Raw genomic sequence first — 21811 nt, 5'->3', positions numbered from 1 at the left:
CTGGAGTCCTGGAGAGGGTCTGAGTAGTGTAGGGGCATGCGGACCAATCTTGGGGCATCCAGAGGCCTTGCTGGGGGATGAGGCAGGGGCCAGGAAGGGGCTTCCCAGGGGCAGGACCCTCAGAGTACAGAGCAGGCCTGAAATAAAAAACTAGGACTTGGGGCTTCCCTGGTGGCGCAGTGGTTGAGAGTCCACCTGCCAATGCAGGGGACACGGGTACGTGCCCCGGTCCGGGAAGATCCCACATACTGCGGAGTGGCTGGACCCGTGAGCCATGGCCGCTGAGCCTGCGCGTCCAGAGCCTGTGCTCCGCAACGGGAGAGGCCACAACAGTGAGATGCCCGCGTACCGAAAAACAAACAAACAAACAGAACTAGGACTTGGACCAGGGGCTAAGAACAAAAAGCCAAAACTCAAGTCTGATTCCCATCCTGACCACTGTGGACCAACTGGAGACAAGTCACTGCCATCCTGGGCCTCCTTTTACTCCATGCACAAATTTGAAGGAGACTGGTTGGGGCGGGGGGACAGTTCCAACACTTAACCCAGGGAGCCCTTCCAGGTTACCCCCACCCGTGGGTGCTAGGCTCCCTACTTGAATGCCCCGTGGCACGGGGAGTTCCCTGTCGCTCTCCTGGCTGCCCACCTATTTCTGGGAGCAAGTCTTAGTGAGCCAGGTCTGGGCATGCCCACACCCTTCACTCCGGGGGCGGGGTGGGGGAGGGGGTAAGTCGGCCAGAGCGTGGAGGCAGATGCGAGGTGTTACTGGGTAATCCGGCCTTGCGGAGCCTTAGTTCGCTTTCTAGAAAATGGAAGCAAGAACGTATAAAGTGAAAAAGGGCGGAGGGTCACGATGCACCCTTCAGGATCGGCCAAGACTGGGGACAGGGGCTTGAATCAGGGGCTAAGAACAGCTTGGAGGCAGAGTGCCCGGCCAAGGCTTTGCCTCTTGCGCCCCCTTGCGGCCGGCAGGGGACGGACGTTCGCCAGGCATGAAAGGCGAGCCGGCCACGCAAAGGGCGGGCAAACAACCAGCACCTCCGTGAGCCCCAGGATTTGGGGTGGTGGGGCATCTAACAACCCACAGTCCTGCACAGACCTCTCTGAGAGTACTATTAGTCTTTGGCTAAGGTCGTGTTCAGGAGCTGTGGGTGACAGGGAGCCCTCGGAAGGTCTAGGGCACCTCATGACTGCCCCCCACTAGCTCACAGCGCCTGAGCCATCCAAGGCTGCCTCTGGGATACACGCAATTACCTCACTTAGCTGCCTGTCTGTCCAGCGGGTCTGATCCCTGGAGCCAGGGTTGGTCTGTCTGGCTCACCAGGGCATCCCCTGGTCAGGCAGGGCCTAGCTCAGAGAGAACGGTCAATGTTTGATGGATACACGGCTGCATGGTAGGAGAGATGGACGAGAGGTGCCTTCAGAGTGGGCGAAGAGAGGGAGAGTGACTCTGTGGGGGCTACACACCAGGCAGGGCCTAAAATAGTGTGAACCTGAGGCTCTTCCCTCCCCCTCAACTGAGCTGGGGCAGGGGGAAGGCAGGATGGTGGCACACAGGCCCCCAGTACACCCTAGGAGAGGTGAGAGAGGGCTGACCCTGTTTCCTGGTGGTGGGAGGCAATTATTAATACCTCTTGTGTTCCTGAACCTACTCCCAGGCCCTCAGGCCCCTCCACAGCCCTGATACCCCACCAGGACCCTCTCTGTCTCTGCTAGGGTGCCCTTGGCCTTTGCCACCCCTCTCTCCCAACCACTTCTCTGGGCCAAGCTGGGGGATCCTCCCAGAGCAGTGAGCCTGGGACCCACCCTGGCTCTACCCTCGACAACTCCATTCTGCTCTTCCTTATACATTTTGCTGGGCACTTTGTTGGCACACAGCTGGCCTCGGAGGTGTACAAACCATGGGCCATGATCTCCCAGGCTTGGAATTCGCAGGGATCAGATCAGCGTGGGCTCTTCTCAAGTCAGCAGAAACAGACTCAAAGCAATTTTGGCAAATACAGTAATTTTAGGGACTCATGAAACTGAAGAATTGAGATTTTCTAGTGTCAGGTACAGCTGGATCCAGGGCCCCAGGCAATGTTCTCAGGTCCCCTGGTCCATCTGCCGAGCTCACCAACCCCAGAAGGAAGATGGTACTTTTCCAGCAAAATCCTCAGGGAAGACCTCTCATTGGATCGCATGCCCATCTCAAACCAATCACCTGGGAGATGGGGGACTCTGACTAGCCAGGCCAGGGTCCCACATCCACCCCTGGAGTTAGGGTGGCTTCTCCTTATGGCCTGAGCCTGAGGTGGGCATTCCTGCTCGAGGCAGAATGCAGTCCAGGCAGGCAGGTACACGAATGCCTGCCTCAGCCTGTAAAGGTCCAGTCCAGCCTTCCTTGTTGAGATGGAGAAAGGTAGCACCAGGGAGGGTCGGTGCCAGACCCATGTCACACAGCATGTCAGAGGCAGGGCTGGGACCAAACTAGGCCGGGGTCTACTCTTCTCTGTGTGATCTCACACAAATAATGCCACCTCTCGGAGTCTCTCTTTTCCCATCTGCCTTATAGGGCTGAGGATGAAAGATGACCCTTGTGAAGCCCCCAGCACAGATCTGGGCACACAGCAGGTGCATGATCAGGATTGTCATGGTGGCAGTTATTGGTCCGAGGGGCCATAGCTGTGTCCATGGCCAGTGGGGGCGGGTAAGAATCCAGAGGCAGCAAAGCCTCGTCTCAGGACATTCATGGCTGGCCCAGAGGCTCCAGGCAAGAGCGAGAGGAATGCGCTGGCCACACTTACTTGGTCTTCTGTCCCTGCCAAGTCCCACAAGGCTGTGTCCAAGGGTCCAAGCTTTGGTTGGGCTGGGGGGCAAGAGGTGAGTCAAGGCCAAGTCTGAGAGACCCCTAGGGCTGCAGGGTAGCCCTGATGAGGTGGCGTCTGAGGAAAATCCTGGGCGAGGCTGAGGGAAGAGGTGAAGCACTGGAGTTAGAGGGTCTGGGTGTGAATCCTGGCATTTCCGGTCACGGGTGGTGACCCCGCCTCTCGCCTCTCTGAGCCTCAGTTTCCTCTTCTGTAAGATGAGGCTGTGTGTAGAGCCCGTGGCCTGGAGAAGCAGGGGAGGCCAAGACTTGACCCTGTGAAGGTCACCTACAACCCTTGGTGGGGAGCAGTCTGGGGAGAAGTGGGAGTGGAGGCTCCGAGGTAGGGAGTGGGGCGGCAATTCTGGGGAGCAGAGCAGGGTCTGTAGGTGCCCAGGTGGGATCGGGCGGAGCCACAGAGCAGTTTGTTCTGAGGGGGTGCAGCAGTAGCAGTAAAGGGACAGTAGATGACCCAGGATGTTCACGGCTTGCCTGGAGGCTCCAGGCAGGAGCAGGAGAAACATACTGACTGTGGTCGGGTGGAGAGGGCAGCATCTTTGAGGCTTGAGGGTGGGAGGCACCAGGGCACAGGGGATAGGATGGGGGAGATTTTGGGGTGTGGGTCCAGGCTGGTGGGCAACACTGGGTGGGGAAATGGGGTGGGTTGCTGACCCCCTTGGCAGCCCCTCTTGCTGCAGGCCCTCCCAGATGTCCCCCAAGTGACCCCACAGTCTGTGGGATTCCTCACCACCCCTATGCCCAGAGCTAAGCCCATCACATAGCAAGTGCCCGGTAAGAACTCTGACTGCACACCCATGAACTCTCCTGCCTCTTGGCTCTCAGGGCTGCTGCTCTAGGAGCTGTGGGGGCCCTGTCCCCTCCCACGCCTCCCTTGACCCTCTGAGAAGACTTCCACAGCACAGAGCACAACCACAGCAAATGAGCAGGGGGCTGTGAGAGCTACACAAGCTGCGGGCTCAGTCAGTGCCTTGGGTACCTCCAATCTGCCTGTGTCTGCCCTGCATGAGCACAGAATAACAAAACACTAGGCCTTTCTTGGTGCCATGCTCTCCTCAGATGGTCAACCACACCTCCCAGTACTGAAGCCCTCCTGCAGTCCTCACCCATCTGGTCCTGGTCACGTGACTGGCCTTGACCAATGGGACAGCCATAACTGAAGCAAGGGAAGGCTGGATGAACACGTGCACACAGGGCGCCCAACCACCAGGAGAAGCTTGGGCTGTCCTGCTGGAGAGGCCACGTGGAGGACCAGACACCCCCCTCCCCACCAGCAGCAGACAGCACTAATCAAGGGCCAGATATGAGGCTACTTCTGACTATCTGGCCCCATCAAGCTCCCATAAGAGCCACAAGTAGCACCCAGCTGAGACAAACAAAACTGCCTGGCCGAGTCCAACCCAAACTGCACGACCGTAAGCAGGCAAATGATTGGTGTCATAAGCCACTAAGTTTTGGGATAGTTTGTCATGCAGCAGTAGCTGACTGCTACAATACACATCACTGTATGCAGCTGCACATAATGAAGCACTCTGACAGAAGGGAAAAGCAGAGACCAGAGTGGGGAGGGACTTGCTCAGGGTCACACAGCAGGTCAGCAGTAGAATGATGAATCCAGAGCTGGGTGAATAACAGTCCTGCTGGGCTCTGCCTGAGACAATGTGTTTGGGTAAAGCAAGCAGCTGGCATGTGGAAGGGTATGGAAAATGGGGCTCCCCTCTGTCTTGGGGGGCAGGGGTCCTTGGGATCAGGACAGGGCCTGTGGCCTGGATAAGGGGCAGGAAGATGACAGAGAAAGCACAAGGGAGATGGGCTGACAACAGCCCTGAGCAGCAGAGGGCACAAGGTGCCCCTACCCTCTAGCCTCCCATGGATAAAACTATCCTACAAGCCCAGGGAGAAAACTCGAGTGGTTAGTCAAGTAGGTCCGTTCTTGGATGCCGAGAGCGTGGGTTAGTTCAGAGCAAAGAGCACAGAGAGGCTTATGGCCCCACTTGGCACTGACCTGAGTCAGAGGGGCCAAAGCACCTCCAAGTCTCTTCCGGGATCAGGTTGAAGAGGGCGGGGGTGGTTCCTCGGGGCTGGAACAAAACATGTGCAGCGTCCATGAGGCTGAGGTCAGAGGCCATGAGGCCTGCTCGGCTAGGCTGGATTGTGCATTGGGGCACACTCCAGTCCCCCAAGACCTCTGGCCTGAGCCTTCAGGGCATCCTCTGTAAAAATGGGACCAGGGCTTCCCTGGTGGCGCAGTGGTTGAGAGTCCGCCTGCCGATGCAGGAGACGCGGGTTCGTGCCCCAGTCTGGGAAGATCCCACATGCCGCGGAGCGGCTGGGCCCGTGAGCCATGGCCACTAAGACTGCGCGTCCGGAGCCTGTGCTCCGCAACGGGAGAGGCCTCAACAGTGAGAGGCCCGCGTACCACAAAAAAAAAAAATGGGACCAGCCACCCACTTCAGATGTCGTGCCTGGGTCTCATGTAGGACTGGGAGCTTCAAACCCCCGGGGCTTGCAAAGAGACGCAATAGCAGGTGAGTAGCTACTACGCAAGCTGCTACTGGTGTCTTTCAGAGGCACGTTGCATTTTCGCAACAGCAGGCAGAAGCAGGGCTCTTGGAAGCAGCTGGGAAACTGAGTTAAAAGTAAAAGCTATGGTTTTTGAGGCCCTACTCTGTGTACGGCACTGTGCAAGGCTTGACGCAGTGAAATCCAGTCCCAATGGCTGTCACCTACCAGGGGCAGAGCAGCCAGAGCCAGATGGTTATTTAGTGCAAGTGAACCATCATGAAGCCCTCACGCTACCCTCAGAGGGCAGGTTGCTGCATATCCCTTCTTACACATATGCAAGGCTTTTTGGGGTTTTTTTTGTTATTGTTTTTTTTGTTTTTAAGGCTTTTTTGGTTTTGACAGTTCTTTTGTCTCAATTATCACAGGCAGCAACAGTTTTTTTTTCTTTCTAAGTGCCTGGTTGGGGACAGGCATACCAGAACCCCACACTGCAGGAGCCAGACACATCTCAAGGTCGAGTGATGGCTTATAGCACGTGTGTATGTGTTTACATGTGTGTTTATTAAGTTATAATGAAAACCAAAACAAAAAGAGCTACTTCTCCAAACTCTCTCCCCGGTATGTAAGAACTGTAAGTAGTTTTCATTTTTAGACCGTCTGGTCATTGGCTCAAAGCCTCTTTCAGCTCCGGGCGCTCTCCCAGCTGCCCTCGAGGCCCCTGCCCACCCTCTGAACCCGTCTCCCTTTCGCTCACCCACTGCAGCCACACCCGCCTCACATGTTCCTCCAACACACCCAGCTCACCAGGCCCCGGGCCTTTGCCCTGCCACCGACGTGCCTGGAGGACCAACCCCGGGTCATCTCTGTCTGCAGATTGTTCAAGCCTCTGCTCACACCTCTGCTGCCTCCCCAGAGAGGCCCCCACAGCCCTTTTCCTCCTTCACATGTGTCTGAAATGTTCTTGTGTGTTCCGTGTTTACCTGGTTGCTGTGTGTCTCCCCGTGAAGCTATGAGCACACCTGTCTTAGTCACTACCGTGTCCCCAGCACCCAGCCCAGGGCCAGGCACACAGCAGAGCTCAGGAGCTGGGTGCTGAGTGACTGAACTCTCCCACTACAGACGCCAAAGGATGAAAGGAAGTCACCGGCCACCGTGAGATGAAGAGAGGGAGTTGTCTAAGGAGCGAGAAGTGGCAGCTCCTGGCTGAGCAGCGAAGGTCCTTACAGCAAGCAGGCTGAGAGCAGCAGGGGCGGGCGGTCCCGGGGACTACCTGTGGCCCTGGGCTGTGGCGTTCATGTGGTCTCGAATGCTGATGGCCTGTTTGAGGAGGCCCTCCACGCTGCGGAAGTAGACGCTGCTGTCGACAAGGTTCTTCACGGCGCTGAAATGGGAGGATAGATCCAGTCAGCGGCACCACGCTCTCTTCGCCCCCCAACCAGAGCTCAGCGGATGCCTGCGCAGGCCAGCATTCATCAGGCACCTGAAGGATTCCATGGGCCTCCCTGAGGGCTCACTGTGGGCTTAAAGTTTAGATTTCCATATGCAACAGAGCACTGGATGGCAACATGCAACTTTCGCTTAATGGCTGCTAGACTATCTAATACTTTGAAGGAGCTATAAGCGTGCAACAGTGACCTCAAAAATATCTTGCTTTCCTCTTAGGTAATCTATTCCTGCCTCTGAAGGAAGCTTGTCAACTGGACTGTGAAAAGCTCTAGAGGTGAGTTTAGACTCATCGCCATTAGAGGGGCACTACTGCAAAGCTGTGCTAAGCTCTGGTGTTGAAGCCACATTGATGGATGTCTAATGAAAATGTCCCTTCCAACAGCACTACAGGAACATATTCACCAAGCCACGTGGGGCCTTGCTAACGCCAGAAAGTTGCCTGTGCAACGACACCTGCAGTAAAAATAAGAGGGTCGGGGTTTTTTTGGGTTGTTTTTGCGGTACGCGGGCCTCTCACTGTTGTGGCCTCTCCCATTGCGGAGCACAGGCTCCAGACGCGCAGGCTCAGCGGCCATGGCTCACAGGCCTAGCCACTCCACGGCATGTGGGATCTTCCCGGACCAGGGCACGAACCCGTGTCCCCTGCATCAGCAGGCGGACTCTCAACCACTGCGCCACCAGGGAAGCCCAGAGGGTCGTTTTAAAGTCCTTCTGTTAAAGACAAAGAAATCACTCCCATTTATTATCAGTCAGGGACCTGCTTATGGCTATGAGATGAAAAGGCGGGAGCGCTGGCTGTTGGCCGCTCTGTTAACTTGCTCATCTGACACCACCAAATGTAGTCAGCTTTCCTAGTGCCCGTCCGCCATGATAAAAAGCTATCTAACGTAAGCTCACTACTGAATAGTTCACCCCAACCAATATACCATTTTAATATCTTTCAGTTTTACACCAACCGTTAACGCTGCACAAAGTATTTTGACAACTAAAAAGGCACTTTCATGTCCGTAAAGGAAACAGTCTTTCAGCATTAGAGAAATTCACATCTCACTAAAGAGAAGTGCTCAGAGCTCAGAACAGACTGGCCCCCTGCCTAGCCCAGGGCTGCTAAGCACTTGAAATATGGTTCATGAGACTGAGGAGCTGAATCTTTCATTTTATTTCATTAAAATTTAAGTGTAAACAGCCACCTGGGATCCGGGCTCCTGCACTGGATAGCACGGCTAGAGGAATTGGGAGAAAGTACAGACTTTGATTTGTTCTTCCTTGAACCTGGACCTTTCTGATGAACTCTGGGCTGTCTGGGAACTATTCAGCAGCTGCGAGAAAAACTCCCATTTCTTTTCTACTCTTCCTGGAGTTAAGGAGGGTGTCTGTGACCACCATCCTCAGGAAGATGCGATCTGTCTGGGTCACCAGCGGAAGGGCCAAGGCTGGTGAAGGCAGAACTCCGAGCGGCACGACTTCCTGTCAAGGAACCTTCGACCACACAACAGAAACAGGCAGGCGAACTGCACAGTGCCACGGACGAGAGCTGCTGGGGAGTATCCAGCCTCCACCAAGACAACCCACAGCCCAAGCCAGGGGCAAACAGCACTCCTAATTAAAGTCGCCAACTCCTAAAGCAAACGGAATAAGCCAGGTCATGAAATACAGTCATGGGAAACAGAACCAACAGGAGCACAGGAGGCAAGGCTGGCAAAGCTGCAACAATGGGAAGAAACACCAACTACTGCTTTTTATTCTCAGGCACGTCTTTCACTTGGGGTTAAAAAATCTGGATATTGGGCTTCCCTTGTGGCGCAGTGGTTGAGAGTCCGCCTGTCGATGCAGGGGACACGGGTTTGTGCCCTGGTCCAGGAAGATCCCGCATGCCGCGGAGTGGCTGGGCCCGTGAGCCATGGCCGCTGAGCCTGAGCGTCCGGAGCCTGTGCTCTGCAACGGGAGAGGCCACAACACTGAGAGGCCCACGTACTGCAAAAAAAAAAAAAAAAAAAAAAAAATCTGGATATTTAGAGAAAGTTAAACAAACAAAAATAATAAATGGTATACCCACGGTCACAGAAGCTTTATTCATAGTAGCCAAAATATGGAAGCAACCCAAATGTCCATCAACAGATGAATGGATAAACAAGATGTGGTCCATCCATATGATGGAATATTATTCAGCCCTAAAAAAGGAAGGAAGGGCTTCCCTGGTGGCGCAGTGGTTGAGAGTCCGCCTGCCGATGCAGGGGACACGGGTTCATGCCCCAGTCCGGGAAGATCCCACATGCCATGGAGCGGCTAGGCCTGTGAGCCATGGCTGCTGAGCCTGTGTGTCCGGAGCCTGTGCTCCGCAACGGGAGAGGCCACAACAGTGAGAGGCCCACGTAACGCAAAAAAAAAAAAAAGGAAGGAAATTCTGACACATGCTACAACATGGATGAACCTTGAAAACATTAAGGTAAGTGAAAGAATATGGTCTCAGAAAGACAGATACTGTATGATTCCACTTATGTGAGGTCCCTAGAATAGACAGAAAGCAGAATGGTGGGTGCCAGGAATGGAGGGCGGGGAATAGGGAGTTAGTGTTTAATGGGGACAGAGTTGCAGTTTTGCAAGATGAAAAGAATTCTGGAGATGGATGGTGGGGATAGTTGCACAGCATTATGAGTGTGTTTAATACCACTGAACTGTACACTTAAAAATGGTTAAGATGATGAATTTGCATCTTACCACAAGATAAAAAACTGGAAAGAAATAAAATTTTTAAAATAAACAGTCATGTTCATGTTTTGGCCCTCCCCCCCAGCTGCCATCCACCCCACTAGCCAGTCTGTGGTCCCGACAGTGGGTGGGAAACATTGGCCCCTTGAGGCACCTCCTGGAGTCCTTATCAGCCCCTCCTGTGACAGATGGGGAGGGACTGAGGGCCGGGAAGAAGCCTGCCTGAGACACACGGGCATCAGTCAAATAGCGAGAAGCACAGGTCTGGGCTGGAATTTTGCCCTGTGGCCAGGTGAGTCCAGATCCGCATGCCTCTACTCAGGCGGGTTCCGCAGGGCAAGGCTCACGGGCAGCCATAGATGACCCTGAACACCCGGGGCATAACAGGGCGGCCGTGGCAGCGCGGAGGCTGTGGCGCTTACCTGCAGGCGTACTCCACCGTGTAGATGGCTCCCTGGCTCTGTTCCTCCGACCGCTGCATGTCAGCCTGCGGGTGGGGGGGGTTGGGGGCTGTTAGCAGGGGTGGCTGCTACCTCCATCCTCCCAGCACCCGAACACCAATCACCATGGCTGTAGAGAGCAGCCCCCTCCAGCCCCTGATCTTCCTCCTGCCACTCCCACCCCTCATCAGTCTGGGCTTTCTGTGAACACATGGCGACTACGGCTCAGGGCCTTTGAGCAGGCTGTTCTCTCTGCCTGGCATATCCTTCCCTCACACGGCTGCCTCCTTCTCACCACACAGGTCACAACTGATGCAGACCCTGCTGTCCCCTTCTTCCAAATCTGCCCCAGATCTGTCCACCCAGCCCCAATCTGGGCTGGTGACCATGTGCCTCCTCGCTGGTGTCCCAGCCTTGACTCCTGCACCAACAGAGTAGGCCCCAGCTCACAAGGTGCAGACCCTGGGAGAGGTCGGTGGCTGGGGCGGGGATGGCTCACCTTATGCTGGGCCAGCTCGGGCAGAGAGCGGCGCACGTGCTCCTGCAGCCGGTACAGGGCCACGGATGGCTCGTTGGCCAGGACGTAGACACTCTCAGTGAACTTGTCTGTTACTGGGTCCAGGATCGACAGTCGGCAAAGTGGGACGGGAGGGTAGGGTGGACAGGGGGTCAAGGAGACAAAGCATCAGACTCCTGGTTGCTCAACCCGTGAGTCCAGCCAGAGTAGAGAGGAGTATTCAGTGTCCCTCCCAGCGGCTGGGTCACCTGTGGCCCCGGTGATGGGTTGCAGGAGATGGTCACAGCAGGGCCGAACAACTCCATCTGGGAGTCACAAAAGGGCCTTAATCTTTTTTTTTTTTAATAAATGTATGTATGTATGTATGTATATATTTATGGCTGCGTTGGTTCTTCGTTGCAGCGCGCGCGCTTTCTCTAGTTGTGGCGAGCAGGGGCTACTCTTCGTTGTGGTGCGTGGGCTTCTCATTGTAGTGGCTTCTCTTGTGGAACATGGGCTCTAGGCACACGGGCTTCAGTAGTTGTGGCACGTGGGCTCAGCAGTTATGGCTCGCGGGCTCTAGAGCGCAGGGCCTCAATCTTGATGACATTAATGTGTCCAGTGAATTCATGATCTTTCCCTTCCCAAACCCACTTACAGTGGACACTGCTACAACCTGCTCAGATCTACTCACATTCCTTTTACCCCAGTGACAAAATCCAAGATTCTTCTTTGGATGCCCACTAGCTACCGGACCCAAAAGTGCCTGGAAGTTTACATGGGTGGATGGCTCTCAGCCATGACTGAGCACCGAGGGGTAGGAAAGCCCATGTCCTGCGCTGTGTGTTGGAACAACTCAAGAGGTGTGACCCAACCCCGTGAGCTCCCCTGTGGGAACAGACTGTGGCTTCTTTCTGCAGGATTTTACCTGAGGTCACTCCTTGCTCAGTTTCCTCCCCAGCCCTGTCCTGTTTCCCCCCTCTCCTCTGTGGGGTTCTCTTGGTAAGCTGACTACACACAAATCCTCATCCCAGGGTCTGCTTCAACGAACAGCAGCCAGCTGGTTGTCCCTGCCCTTCCTACCCCATCAATGAGCAGACCCTGCTTGTTCTGTCGCAAAACAAAGCCCAGAACTCACCCATTCTTTTTTTTTTTTTTTTTTTTTTTGCGGTACGCGGGCCTCTCACTGTTGTGGCCTCTCCCGTTGCAGAGCACAGGCTCCGGATGCGTAGGCTCAGCGGCCATGGCTCATGGGCCCAGCCGCTCCGCGGCATGTGTGGGATCTTCCCGGACCGGGGCACGAACCCGTGTCCCCTGCATCGGCAGGCGGACCCTCAACCACTGCGCCACCAGGGAAGCCCCAGAACTCACCCATTCTTAACACTGTACTGCCCTCACTGGTCCAGACATAGCTGTCTCCCACCTGGATGCCAAACTCAGCTGCTCCCTGGTCTCCCAGCGCCCACTCCTGTCAACAATCCAATCCCCACGAAACAGATGGCATGAGCTCCTAATGAACATATCAGATATGCCTTTCCCTTTGTTGAAACACTCCCATCAGCCAGAAATTAAATCTACCTTCCTAAACATGGCCCTTAAGGTCCTGTCTGTTCTACCTGCTGTTACCCGCCTCTGCCCTCCTCGGCCACTGCCCCAGGCACAATGGCCTCCTAGCTGGTCCTTGGACACTCTCAGCACTGTCGAAAAGAACTTTATGCAATGATGGAAAGTTTCTATAATCTATACTGCCGAATATGGTGGCCACTAGTCACATATGGCTACTGAGCACTTGAAATGTGACTGATGTGACTCAGAAACTGAATTTTAAATTTTATCTAATTTTAATTAATTTAAATATGCATAAGTACTATGACCAGTAGCTACTGTATTGCAGCACAGCTCTGAACACTTTGCCAGCTCAGGGCCTTCATACCTGTTGATCCCACCAATGACACTGCCTGCCTCCCCCGCAACCCTCATTTCTCTTAATCCCTCATGTCTCAGCTCAAATGTCACCTCCTGGGCAAGGCCTTCCCTAATCACCAAGCTTAATCAGATGTCCCTTCACCTTCACTCTCAGCCTCAGCACTTTATTCATGTCCCTTATACTTAAAATCTCACTCTATTTTTTTCTTAAAATTTATATTGGAGTACAGTTGATTTACAATGTTGTGTTAGTTTCAGATGTAAAAATTCTCATTCTTTATTAGGTTACATGTTTACCTAAAACTTGATTTGTGAGGGCGTGGGCTTCTCTGAGCCTGTTTCCTCATATGCAAAAATGGAACGGAAAAAGGTACTCACCTCAAGGTTTGTTACAGAGATGGACCCCATGCTATTGAGCAGGGCAGTGTAGTTGGTGAGGGAGAGAACCCACGTGTGTCTGGGAGTCAAGGGAGGATGTATATGAGTCTGTCCAGTTTGGGTTTGTCCAGCTCACCACGGTGTCCTGACTCAGGCAGAGCCCAGCCTGCCACCTCCAAACTATGTGTCCTCTTACCTTCTTAGGCCTTCTTGTTTTGAAAATGAGCACAGTAGCTTACACCTCACAGTGCTATTATGAAGGATATGGAATTACATGTACTTGTGACTTCTAAATAATTAACTAGTGGGAGTTGCCTGGTGGCCTAGTGGTTAGGATTCCGGGCTTTCACTGCTGTGGCTCGGGTTTCAATCCCTGGTGGGGGAACTGAGATTTCACAAACCGGGTAGCACGGCCAAAAACAAACAAACAAACTATAACAAATAAATTTGTAAAAAAAAAAAAATTAACTAGTAATAACATATATAAAAAAGTAACAGACATTTATACTTTAAAAATAACTTGTGGCATTTTGTAATTTGTAACTATGTGATTTACATATATTTGATAAGTCGATGTAAACATATGCAAATGCATAAATACAAAGGAAACAATACGCACAGCCACTGCCACGCCCCAAGCGTTCTTCCAATGCTTTACAGATATCAGATTACTGGGGGCTTCCCTGGGGGGCTTCCCTGGTGGGCCTCCCTGGTGGTGCAGTGGTTAAGAATCCGCCTGCCAATGCAGGAGACACGGGTTCCAGGTTCCAGCCCTGTTCCGGGGAGATCCCACACGCCGCGGAGCAACTAAGCACGGGTTTTACAACTACTGAGCCTGCGCTCTAGAGCCCATGAGCCACAACTACTGAGCCTGTGTGCCACAACTGCTGAAGCCCGCGCGCCTAGAGCCCGTGCTCCGCAACAAGAGAAGCAACCGCAGTGAGAAGCCTCCGCACCGCAAGTAAGAGTTGCCCCCACTCACCGCAACTAGAGAAAGCCCGCACAGCAACCAAGACACAACACAGCCAAAAATAAATAATTTTAAAAATATCAAGTTACTGAATTATCACAACAATTTTATGGGGGGAGGGGGGGAGGGAGGGAGGGAGGGAGGGAGTCTATTATACTCTCCATTTTACAGATGACAAAATCGAGGCACAAAGACTTTCTAAAGGTTTCAAAACTAGTCAGCGGCCGAGCCGCGATTTCGTGGCAGTTCAATCACACCTCCCAAACGCTCCCTCCGCGCCTTGGCCCCCTCCCGCGCCCAGTCAGGTCGCTCTTTTGCGAGTTCATGACCCCTCCGCCCGCCCGGGGCCCCACACCACCTTTCTTCCCCTTGAGCTGCATCTCCGGTTCCTCCATGGTGGCTGCGGCCCTATTTCGAGGACAGGAACCGGAAGTCTGGGGTGGAGACAGCTGCCTAAACCATCCCTGGGAAACTGGGGCACCGCATTTCTCCAGTTCCGAAACTCATTGGCCTGCCCTCCTCGATCTTTAGTCTACCCAGACAGGAGAAGGGCCGTGAGTTAGAGACTGGGGAAAGAGGCAATCGGCAGGTGGGTGAAGAGGGGCCGGAAGCCCCTTGAAGCTCCAGGAGGGACACTCAGGCAGGGGAGGGGTAAGGGCGCCCTCCTTTACCGAACCCCTTTTCCGGGGGCAAATTGGGGGAATACTCCACACACTGCCCACTTCGGGCTGTATAAACTCCCTTCTTGTACCCCTCTGCTGCCACCAAATCCCTGCACATACTCCTGAGCCCCCAGGACCGCAAAGGAGACATTGTTATGGACGGGGACGCCGTCTGTCCGAAGGTGGAGCCAATTGGCTCCATCTGGGAAAACCTGTGTGTGGTGCTGGGGGTGAGGGAGGACAAGGTCAGGGAACTCTTGAGAGCCCTCTGAGGCCCCGCCCATCCCTCCAGTTCCTACTAGGCTCCCTCCTGAGCGGCGGGGTCGAGGAAGCGCAGGCGCAATTCCATAGCTCGTGCCCCAGCGGAAGCCGCGCCCCTCCCCCAAGCCTTAAAGGGCCAGGAACAGCTCCTACAGCTCCAGCCCTTCCGCACTTTCGGGGGGGCGGGGACGCGCAGGCGCAGTGGAGGCACTCTGCAGTGTGGGTAGCGGTCGCGTATCAAGTTGCTCTCTGTCCCGGCAGAAGAAGCCAGGGCGTAGAGGGTCCAGGCTCCATTTTGCTACCCATTACATCAATTGGAAGAGAAAAGTTTGTGAGTTGGGCCCCCAAGTTTGGGGGGACCCGGGCTTGCGGCGTGGAGTGACAGAGGAGGCTCGTTGGAGGTGAGTGGACCTCCTGGATTGACTTGGGAGGGGCGGGTGGGATGCAACCAATCACATCTTTGTTGAGCTCTCACTCATTCTAGGGATTCCCCCCCGCCAAAAAAAACGCACAGCGGACGTTTAAGATCTGCCCGTGTATCAGGCCTCCTGCTTAGATATTTACAGACATTTTTTTTAGTCCTCCTTTCCCCTCATTTTATTAATGAAGACACTGAGGCTTAGAGAAATTAAGTAATGTGCCCAAGTTTTCACAGCCTATTAGTGGAGAGATTCAAACCCAGATGGCTGACCCCAGAGCCAGGGCTTTTAAGCAATGCATATTGTATATGCTCTGGTGTTGGGGAGGAGTGGGCCTGAGAAGCAGTTGGACTCTGGTTTTAATTTCCTGGCTGAGTCTTAGTTTACCCACCCTCACTGTGTGAGGCTGGGTATGCAGTCAGTGCCTATTTAATGAGTTGTCAATAATTATTGCCATCTTTCCCTGTTTGGCCTTTCCACCAGCTTCCCCATGGAGCCCACCCAGCCTTCAGAGGAGCTCAGCCTGACCCAGCAGCCTTCTACCCCAGAATTTGGGGACCCCGAAGACCCCAGGGGTGAGGCCCCTGACGGCTCAGACACTGTGGTCCTCAGTCTCTTCCCCTGCACCCCGGAGCCTGGGAATCCTGAACCAGATGCTGGTACCTCCTCACCTCAAGGTAGGATACTTACCCTGGACTCCTGCTTCTGGGATGCAAGAATGGTGGAATGTCAGGCCCAAGATGGGACTTCTGTCTTTGTGTCCTTGGATGTGTCTTCCATCTCCACCCTGTGAGGGGTTGCTTATTATTATTTTTTTAATTGTGGTAAAATTCACATAACATAAAAGTTACCATTTTAACCAGAATTGCTTACAATTCAGTGGCAGTAAGTACATTCACAATGTACACAATGTATAACTTCCACCTCTATGTAGTCCTAGAACATTTCCATCACCCCCAAAGGAAACCCCACAAACCCATTAGCAGTCACTCCCCATTTCCCTCCTCCAGCCCTTGGGAAGCAAAAATCTGCTTTCTGTTTCTATGGATTTGCCTGTTCCGGACATTTCATATAAATGGGTTCATACAACATGTGGCCCTTCCCGTTCTGGCTCCTTTCACTCAGCAAGATGTTTTCAAGGTTCATCCACATTGTATGGTGTGTCAGTGTTTCATCCCTTTTATAGCTGAATGATATTCCACAGTATGGCTGGACCACATTTAGTTTATTCATTTATGCATTGATGGACATTTGGGTTGTTCCCCTTTTAGTGACTGAATAGTGCTGTTGTGAACATTCGTGTACAAGTTTTTGTCTGAACACATGATTTCAACTCTTTGGGGTAGATACCTAGGAGTGGAATTGCTGGGTCAGATGATAATTGTTTGACTTATCGAGAACCCAAGGGTTTCTTTTGACTGGAATCCTTGAACATGTCTAACTCAGTCGCCCTGAGGCCTTTGTCTCTACCATTCCCTGTGTGAAATGCTCTTCCCACACCTCTCCCCAGGTTTCTTCAACTGGCCAAGCTCTCGGTTGGTGTTACCTCCTTGGAGTGATGCTCCCTGACCATTTTCTTTAAAAGGGACTCACCCTTTGCCCTCCCTTCTTTCCACCCCCTTCCACCTGCTTTTCATTTCTCCTGAACACGTATTTTAACTTAAGCTCTCATTCTATTTCTCCATTTCTGTCTGACTCCCCAACTTGTCCATGGGCCCCTTGAGGGCAGGGAGTGTCTCGTTTGTGCAGAATCTTGCCAGGGGCAGAGGAGAAATCCACACCCTGGGTATCTGGGAGGATGGAGTGAGTGAATAGTGGAGACACGCACTGTCTCTGGTAGTTCCAAGCCCCCAGGGTCTGGTCTGAAGCCCAAGACATACTGGGGAATGAGGGGAAACTGAGGCCCTTTCTCTCTCTCCCAGCAGGCAGCTCCCTAAAGCACTCCACAACCCTCACCAACCGGCAGCGGGGGAATGAGGTATCAGCCCTGCCGGCCACCTTGGACTGTGAGTGGGACCCCGGTCCCCACGGGGGAGAGAAGTAGTGGGCTGGCAGGGATTAAGAAGAGCAACTTTGGACAAGGAATAAACTGGGGCATGGAGCTCAGATGGGACAGGTGAGGACTCTATCTCTCTCTGCCCCCCAGCCCTGTCCATCCACCAGCTCGCGGCCCAGGGGGAGCTGAGCCAACTGAAGGAGCATCTGAGGAAAGGTGTGTGCCCACGCTCATGTGCCGGTGTGTCCGTGCCTGTGTGACCTCACATGCTGGTGTGTGCATGTGGTTGCTGACATGACCTGAGTCTCCACATGTGTACCTATGTCTGTACGTGTGTCTGAGCATGTCCGTGTGTGCATCCACATGTATACTTCCCCGCCCCACATCTGACCCCAGCTGCCTGCCCTGCCCCCAATTCCACAGCATTGGGGAGAGTGGGCAGGGGTGCATCCCAGTGGTACCACCCCCCTCCTGCCAGGAGACAACCTCATCAACAAGCCGGACGAGCGAGGCTTCACCCCCCTCATCTGGGCCTCCGCCTTTGGAGAGATCGAGACCGTCCGCTTCTTGCTTGAGTGGGTGCGTCCCAGCCCGGCTGGGGGCTTCCTGGGGACTCGAGGGTGGGCCAGGGTCTCAGCTGAGTCTGCTGGTGCTGTGTCTGTAAGATGGAGCTAACATGGGGACCCCAAGATTGCAGGGGATGCACCCACCTCTCCTTTTGCCCCCCTTCTGTCACTGTCCCCCCTCTGTTCCCCCCAGGGTGCCGACCCCCACATCCTGGCCAAGGAGCGGGAGAGCGCCCTGTCACTAGCCAGCACAGGTGGCTACACAGACATTGTAGGGCTGCTGCTGGAGCGCGACGTGGACATCAACACCTATGACTGGGTAAGGCGCCACCCACTGGCCCTGGGCACCTCACAGGGTACCAGGCTGGCTCTGGGCGCTAAGAACGCAAGACAGACCCAACCCCAAGCCTCATAGAGCTCCCAGTTTTTTTTGGGGGGGGGCGGGGTTAGCCGACACATAAACAGCTCAGGTATAGTGAATAACACTATGTTGGCAGATACACAGACAGCTAGCTGCAAGAGCCCAGAGGCTGCCTGTAGAGCCAAGGGCAGTCAGGATGGGCTTCCTGGAAGAAGGGGCATCTAAGCTGAGACCCAAAGGAGAAGCTAGATGGGCCAAGTGACAAGCAGGAGGAACCATATTAAATTGGTGGGTGTGGGTTGTCATGAGAATCTGGAAAAGATAGTGTTGCTTGCCCCCTACCCCTGTCCCTGACAGAATGGAGGGACACCACTTCTGTATGCCGTGCGTGGGAACCATGTGAAGTGTGTGGAGGCCTTGCTGGGTGAGTAGGAGTAGAGGCTAGCCTGAGGGGCCCTAGAGCCCCACCTGGCTCTGCAGGAATCCTGAGGGCCAGGGAAGGGTCTGAGCTCTGCTTGAACAGCTCTTGGGATGGGTGGCTGCTGCCCGCTTTGCCCAGAGGATTGATGTGGGGACAGGTGGCAGGAATAGCACAGGGGTCTGGCCGACTGGGTTGAGAACCCACACCCTGTGTGCCTCAGAGACCCTGGAGGTGGAGATTCTATTGGTCACATTCATCAGAGGTCAGGCTCTTGTCCAAGACCACACAGCAACCAGCAGACCTTTGGCTGCACAGTGGGTAGTCACTGGACCTCCCGAGTCTCCGTGCCCCACCCGGGCTCCCGGTCCCCAGGCCCAGCCCTCTCTGCAGTGTCTGCTCTGCTTTGCAGCCCGAGGAGCTGATCTCACCACTGAGGCAGACTCTGGCTACACCCCAATGGACCTCGCCGTGGCCCTGGGATATAGGAAAGGTCAGCCCGAGGCACATGGGGCTAGTGACAGGGACCATAATGGGGGGACATGTAGGTGCTGAGAGGCCCAAAGGAGGCCCTGGCAGGGTGAGGATACCAGGAGGGCCACAGTTCACATGGCCATGGAGCCCAGCCCCCTCCACGGCAAGAGGTGGGTGTGAGTGGGGGCTGTAGGCAGACCCCAGTTTGACTCCCCACTTCAGAAAATGGGGGGATCCTAACAGAACTGACCCCCTGGGGTCATGTGGGGGTGTGTGGGAAATATCCCACTCCTTCCTTGAAGGAGTTTTATTCCATTTGAGACAAGTAATTCCTCACAGTTCCTCTCATCTTTTCATAAAAGTTCCAATTTGACAATTTTGTTTGGTAAGGAATATTTTAATAATTCTGAAAAGCCTCCAAAAATGCATTTTTACAAACTTAGGGGAAATAGAGGTTCCTATGAGGGGGGCCTCTGTCTTCCCAGCTGTGCTCTGGCAAGGGCTTGGATTTCCCTGTGTATGAAATGGGTCCTCCATCCAGGTCCCAGGGCTGAGGCCCCTGTTCTTACCCTGAGGGGAAGGTACAGGTTGGCCTGTGCCCTTGCAGCCGCTGTTCAGTTCATGGCCCACCTTTTCCCTGTTCTGTTTCCAGTGCAACAGGTGATCGAGAACCACATCCTTAAACTCTTCCAGAGCAACCTGGTGCCCGCCACCCCTGAGTGAACGCCATCTGCCAGGGACTCAGACACTCAGGGAACAAAATGGTCGACCCAGAACTGGGGGAACCCAGAACTGGCTTCAAAGGCAGCTCCTGGACAGACGGTGGGAGGGGGCCCTTCCAAGAGGAACCAATAAACCTTCTGTGCAGAACTTGAAGGACTTCACTGTGCTTCCCGGAGGACGTCCTGGAGGAGGCAGCCACCCAGTGGCCTCACACCTTCTTCTCCCCTAGCACCCGCAGGTGGTAGATGACCACTCGGCCAAAGAAATCAGTGGCGTCCTCAAATGTCACTTTCAGCCGGTCCACCTCAGCAGATGGCACAGGGAAAGTGTAAGCAGGGCAGTCAAGGGAAACAGATGCCTTATCTTGTCCCACCCACCAGCCCCAGCTCAGGTACTACAAATGTGCTGGGTGACCCAGCACACTGTGGGTCCCTCTGAAACTCTAACACAGAACAGATTATCATCAGCCCATTTTACAGGTGAAGCAGTGGAGACCCAGAGGCCAGTTGCTCGAGGTCACACGCCAGGGCCCACCGCTTTCAGATGCACAGACCACCCCACCCAGAGGCTGGGGCAGGATATCTGAAGCGAGTTGTTGTCCTCAGGATAAAAGTCCACAATCTTGCTAAGAGCCTCACTCCCCTGAGAACCTGCAGCAGAGAAAGGAGCAGTGAGGCCAGCGTACCCCCTCTAATCCCCCATCTTCCAGGGCCTTCCAGTACCTTCTAGGCGGCCCTGGCGACTGGAAAAGCCCCCCTGGAACTGGATCTGCAGCTGGGAGACACAGATGCGCTGGGGAAACTCCAGTATTACCCACTGGGAGGGGCCCTGGAAGCAGAGAAATAGAGGTCCATGGTCACTCCAGACTCAGAGCCCTGCTGTGCCTCTCATTCACAGAGTCCATGGTGGGTGGGGAGCACAGTGAGCACGGGTTCCCTCCCTGGCCAACCTAACTGCCCAGCTGGGGTGCACCCAAATTCTCAGGGCGCCCTAGACCCCTGATTCTGATTCACACTAGGGGTGGAGGATCCAGGGAGAGGGTGCCTCACCTGGTCCGAGTTCCAGCAGGTCTCCTCGTCCTGGTCGAACAGGTGCTTCTTTCCAAACTGCCGCGTGTTACGATTCAGCACCGAACTCACCCTAGAGGCAACCAGAATCGGCGCGTGGAGAGGTGCTGAGCCCTGCGGCGAGGGCCCGCCCACTACCGGGCCCACCCCTCCCTCGCCACCGGTTCCCCCATTTCTGTCCACTAGGGAGGGACTATCCCAGGCCAACGGCCCCGTCCGCTACTGCCCGCCGCCATTCACACCCCACCTCCGCCCGGGGCTCTCACCTGCTCACTGTCTCTGGACAAACCAAAGAGTGGGTCATCTCGGTTCCACAAGGCCTCGCAGGACTCAGAGCTGGGCTCAGTCCGGGTTCAAATCCCGGCCGCCAAAGCGCGACCTTGTTCACGCTCAGAGTCTCAGAGTCTTCACGTCCTCACCTGTAGCACGGCACAAGAACAGTCACTGCTCCGTCACTCCAGTCCTAAATGTCGCCTTGACTACCCCTTTGCCAGAAAAATTTGGAGTTTCGGGGACACTGCCGATGACCCGAGGCCAAGCCTTTCACAGTGGGTCCAAGGAAGGGAAGCGGGTTTCCTGTGGGTTTCGGGAGCAGTCGCTCCCTCTCGGTGCCTCAGTTTCTCTGCAAACAGCTTAGGAAACCAACATCAATACCCGGAACCGCGTGAACGCCGCGCAGGCGCAGAGTGCCTCAGGCTCGCCCAGCCCCCGCTCCCGGGGCGCGGTTTAGTTTGAGCCCCGCCCCCTCAGCGCCTGCCTCTTAAAAGCTCCTCGTCCAGTGATTGCCTATCCCTCGGAGCTGGAGGAAAAAGGCCGGCATCTAAAGCAATTGTGTGCCTACTGTGTGCGGGGAGCTGTCCTTTGGTGCCCGCGGGTATAGAGCCCTGGTTTTGGTGTCCGAGAGCCTTCTTATAATGATGTCTTCCTACCGGCAGAATGAAGTCGGCCGAATTCATTCCCTGATTGCAGTTGCCGCCTGGGAACCCCTGCATTTCACTGCTTCCCAGAGGCCAAAGGAAGGGTTGAGGAAGAGGCTACGATGGTGCGAGTACTGTACTAGGAGTCTTTATCAGCCTCGCGTGTCCCCCCTGGGACACAGGAGGCCCGGTTTCCAAATCTGTCTTCTTAGTA

The 21811-nt window shown here is 54.6% G+C and overlaps 3 protein-coding genes across 7 annotated transcripts; 1 reads left to right on the top strand and 2 right to left on the bottom strand.

Moving 5' to 3' along the window:
• Positions 1 to 1998: 1998 nt before the first annotated feature.
• Positions 1999 to 14140, bottom strand: BORCS8 (BLOC-1 related complex subunit 8). 4 transcript variants are annotated; one of them, XR_013810822.1, is made up of 7 exons: positions 14092 to 14140; positions 10463 to 10575; positions 9946 to 10010; positions 6639 to 6749; positions 4869 to 4944; positions 2787 to 3090; positions 1999 to 2556 (listed from the first exon to the last, which is right to left on the bottom strand). XR_013810822.1 is itself a non-coding variant. In XM_079701671.1 (6 exons), the coding sequence occupies exons 1-5, from the start codon at positions 14126 to 14128 to the stop codon at positions 4911 to 4913; spliced, it is 360 nt and encodes a 119-aa protein (XP_079557797.1). In that variant the 5' UTR covers positions 14129 to 14140; the 3' UTR covers positions 1999 to 3090; positions 4869 to 4910. The 4 variants fall into 4 exon arrangements, 3 of the variants coding, with proteins under 3 accessions (XP_079557797.1, XP_079557798.1, XP_079557796.1); XM_079701671.1 differs by having other exon boundaries at positions 1999 to 3090; XM_079701672.1 differs by having other exon boundaries at positions 1999 to 2946.
• Positions 14141 to 15565: 1425 nt separating this feature from the next.
• Positions 15566 to 19658, top strand: RFXANK (regulatory factor X associated ankyrin containing protein; the record flags this gene model as incomplete). Its single annotated transcript, XM_079701675.1, is given in 9 exon segments — positions 15566 to 15752; positions 16998 to 17081; positions 17222 to 17287; positions 17468 to 17535; positions 17537 to 17650; positions 17831 to 17956; positions 18356 to 18422; positions 18829 to 18909; positions 19543 to 19658. Coding segments are annotated over 9 exon segments (864 nt in total). The 3' UTR covers positions 19614 to 19658.
• A 150-nt stretch (positions 19659 to 19808) lies between these two features.
• On the bottom strand, positions 19809 to 20984 carry NR2C2AP (nuclear receptor 2C2 associated protein; the record flags this gene model as incomplete). Of its 2 annotated transcripts, none has more annotated exons than XM_079701674.1 (5): positions 19809 to 19917; positions 20175 to 20263; positions 20336 to 20441; positions 20663 to 20753; positions 20947 to 20984. In XM_079701674.1, the coding sequence occupies 5 exons, from the start codon at positions 20982 to 20984 to the stop codon at positions 19822 to 19824; spliced, it is 420 nt and encodes a 139-aa protein (XP_079557800.1). In that variant the 3' UTR covers positions 19809 to 19821. The 2 variants fall into 2 exon arrangements, with proteins under 2 accessions (XP_079557800.1, XP_079557799.1); XM_079701673.1 differs by having other exon boundaries at positions 19809 to 19941; positions 20196 to 20263.
• Positions 20985 to 21811: the final 827 nt, after the last annotated feature.

Source organism: Hyperoodon ampullatus, assembly GCF_949752795.1.
Source record: "Hyperoodon ampullatus genome assembly, chromosome: 4".
Classification (NCBI taxonomy): Eukaryota; Metazoa; Chordata; class Mammalia; order Artiodactyla; family Ziphiidae; genus Hyperoodon; species Hyperoodon ampullatus.
This window is presented reverse-complemented; position numbering and strand designations above follow the sequence as displayed.

Bases quoted from the DNA above. Each gene is read 5' to 3' on its own strand.
- BORCS8 (XM_079701670.1), bottom strand. From the start codon at position 14,128: ATGGAGGAACCGGAGATGCAGCTCAAGGGGAAGAAAG. The intron at 10,576-14,091 runs GTGGTGTGGGGC...TCCTGGACCCAG, and splicing joins GCAGCTCAAGGGGAAGAAAG to TAACAGACAAGTTCACTGAG. The intron at 8,789-9,945 runs GTAAGCGCCACA...TTTTTTTTGCAG, and splicing joins ACGGTGGAGTACGCCTGCAG to TACGTGGGCCTCTCAGTGTT.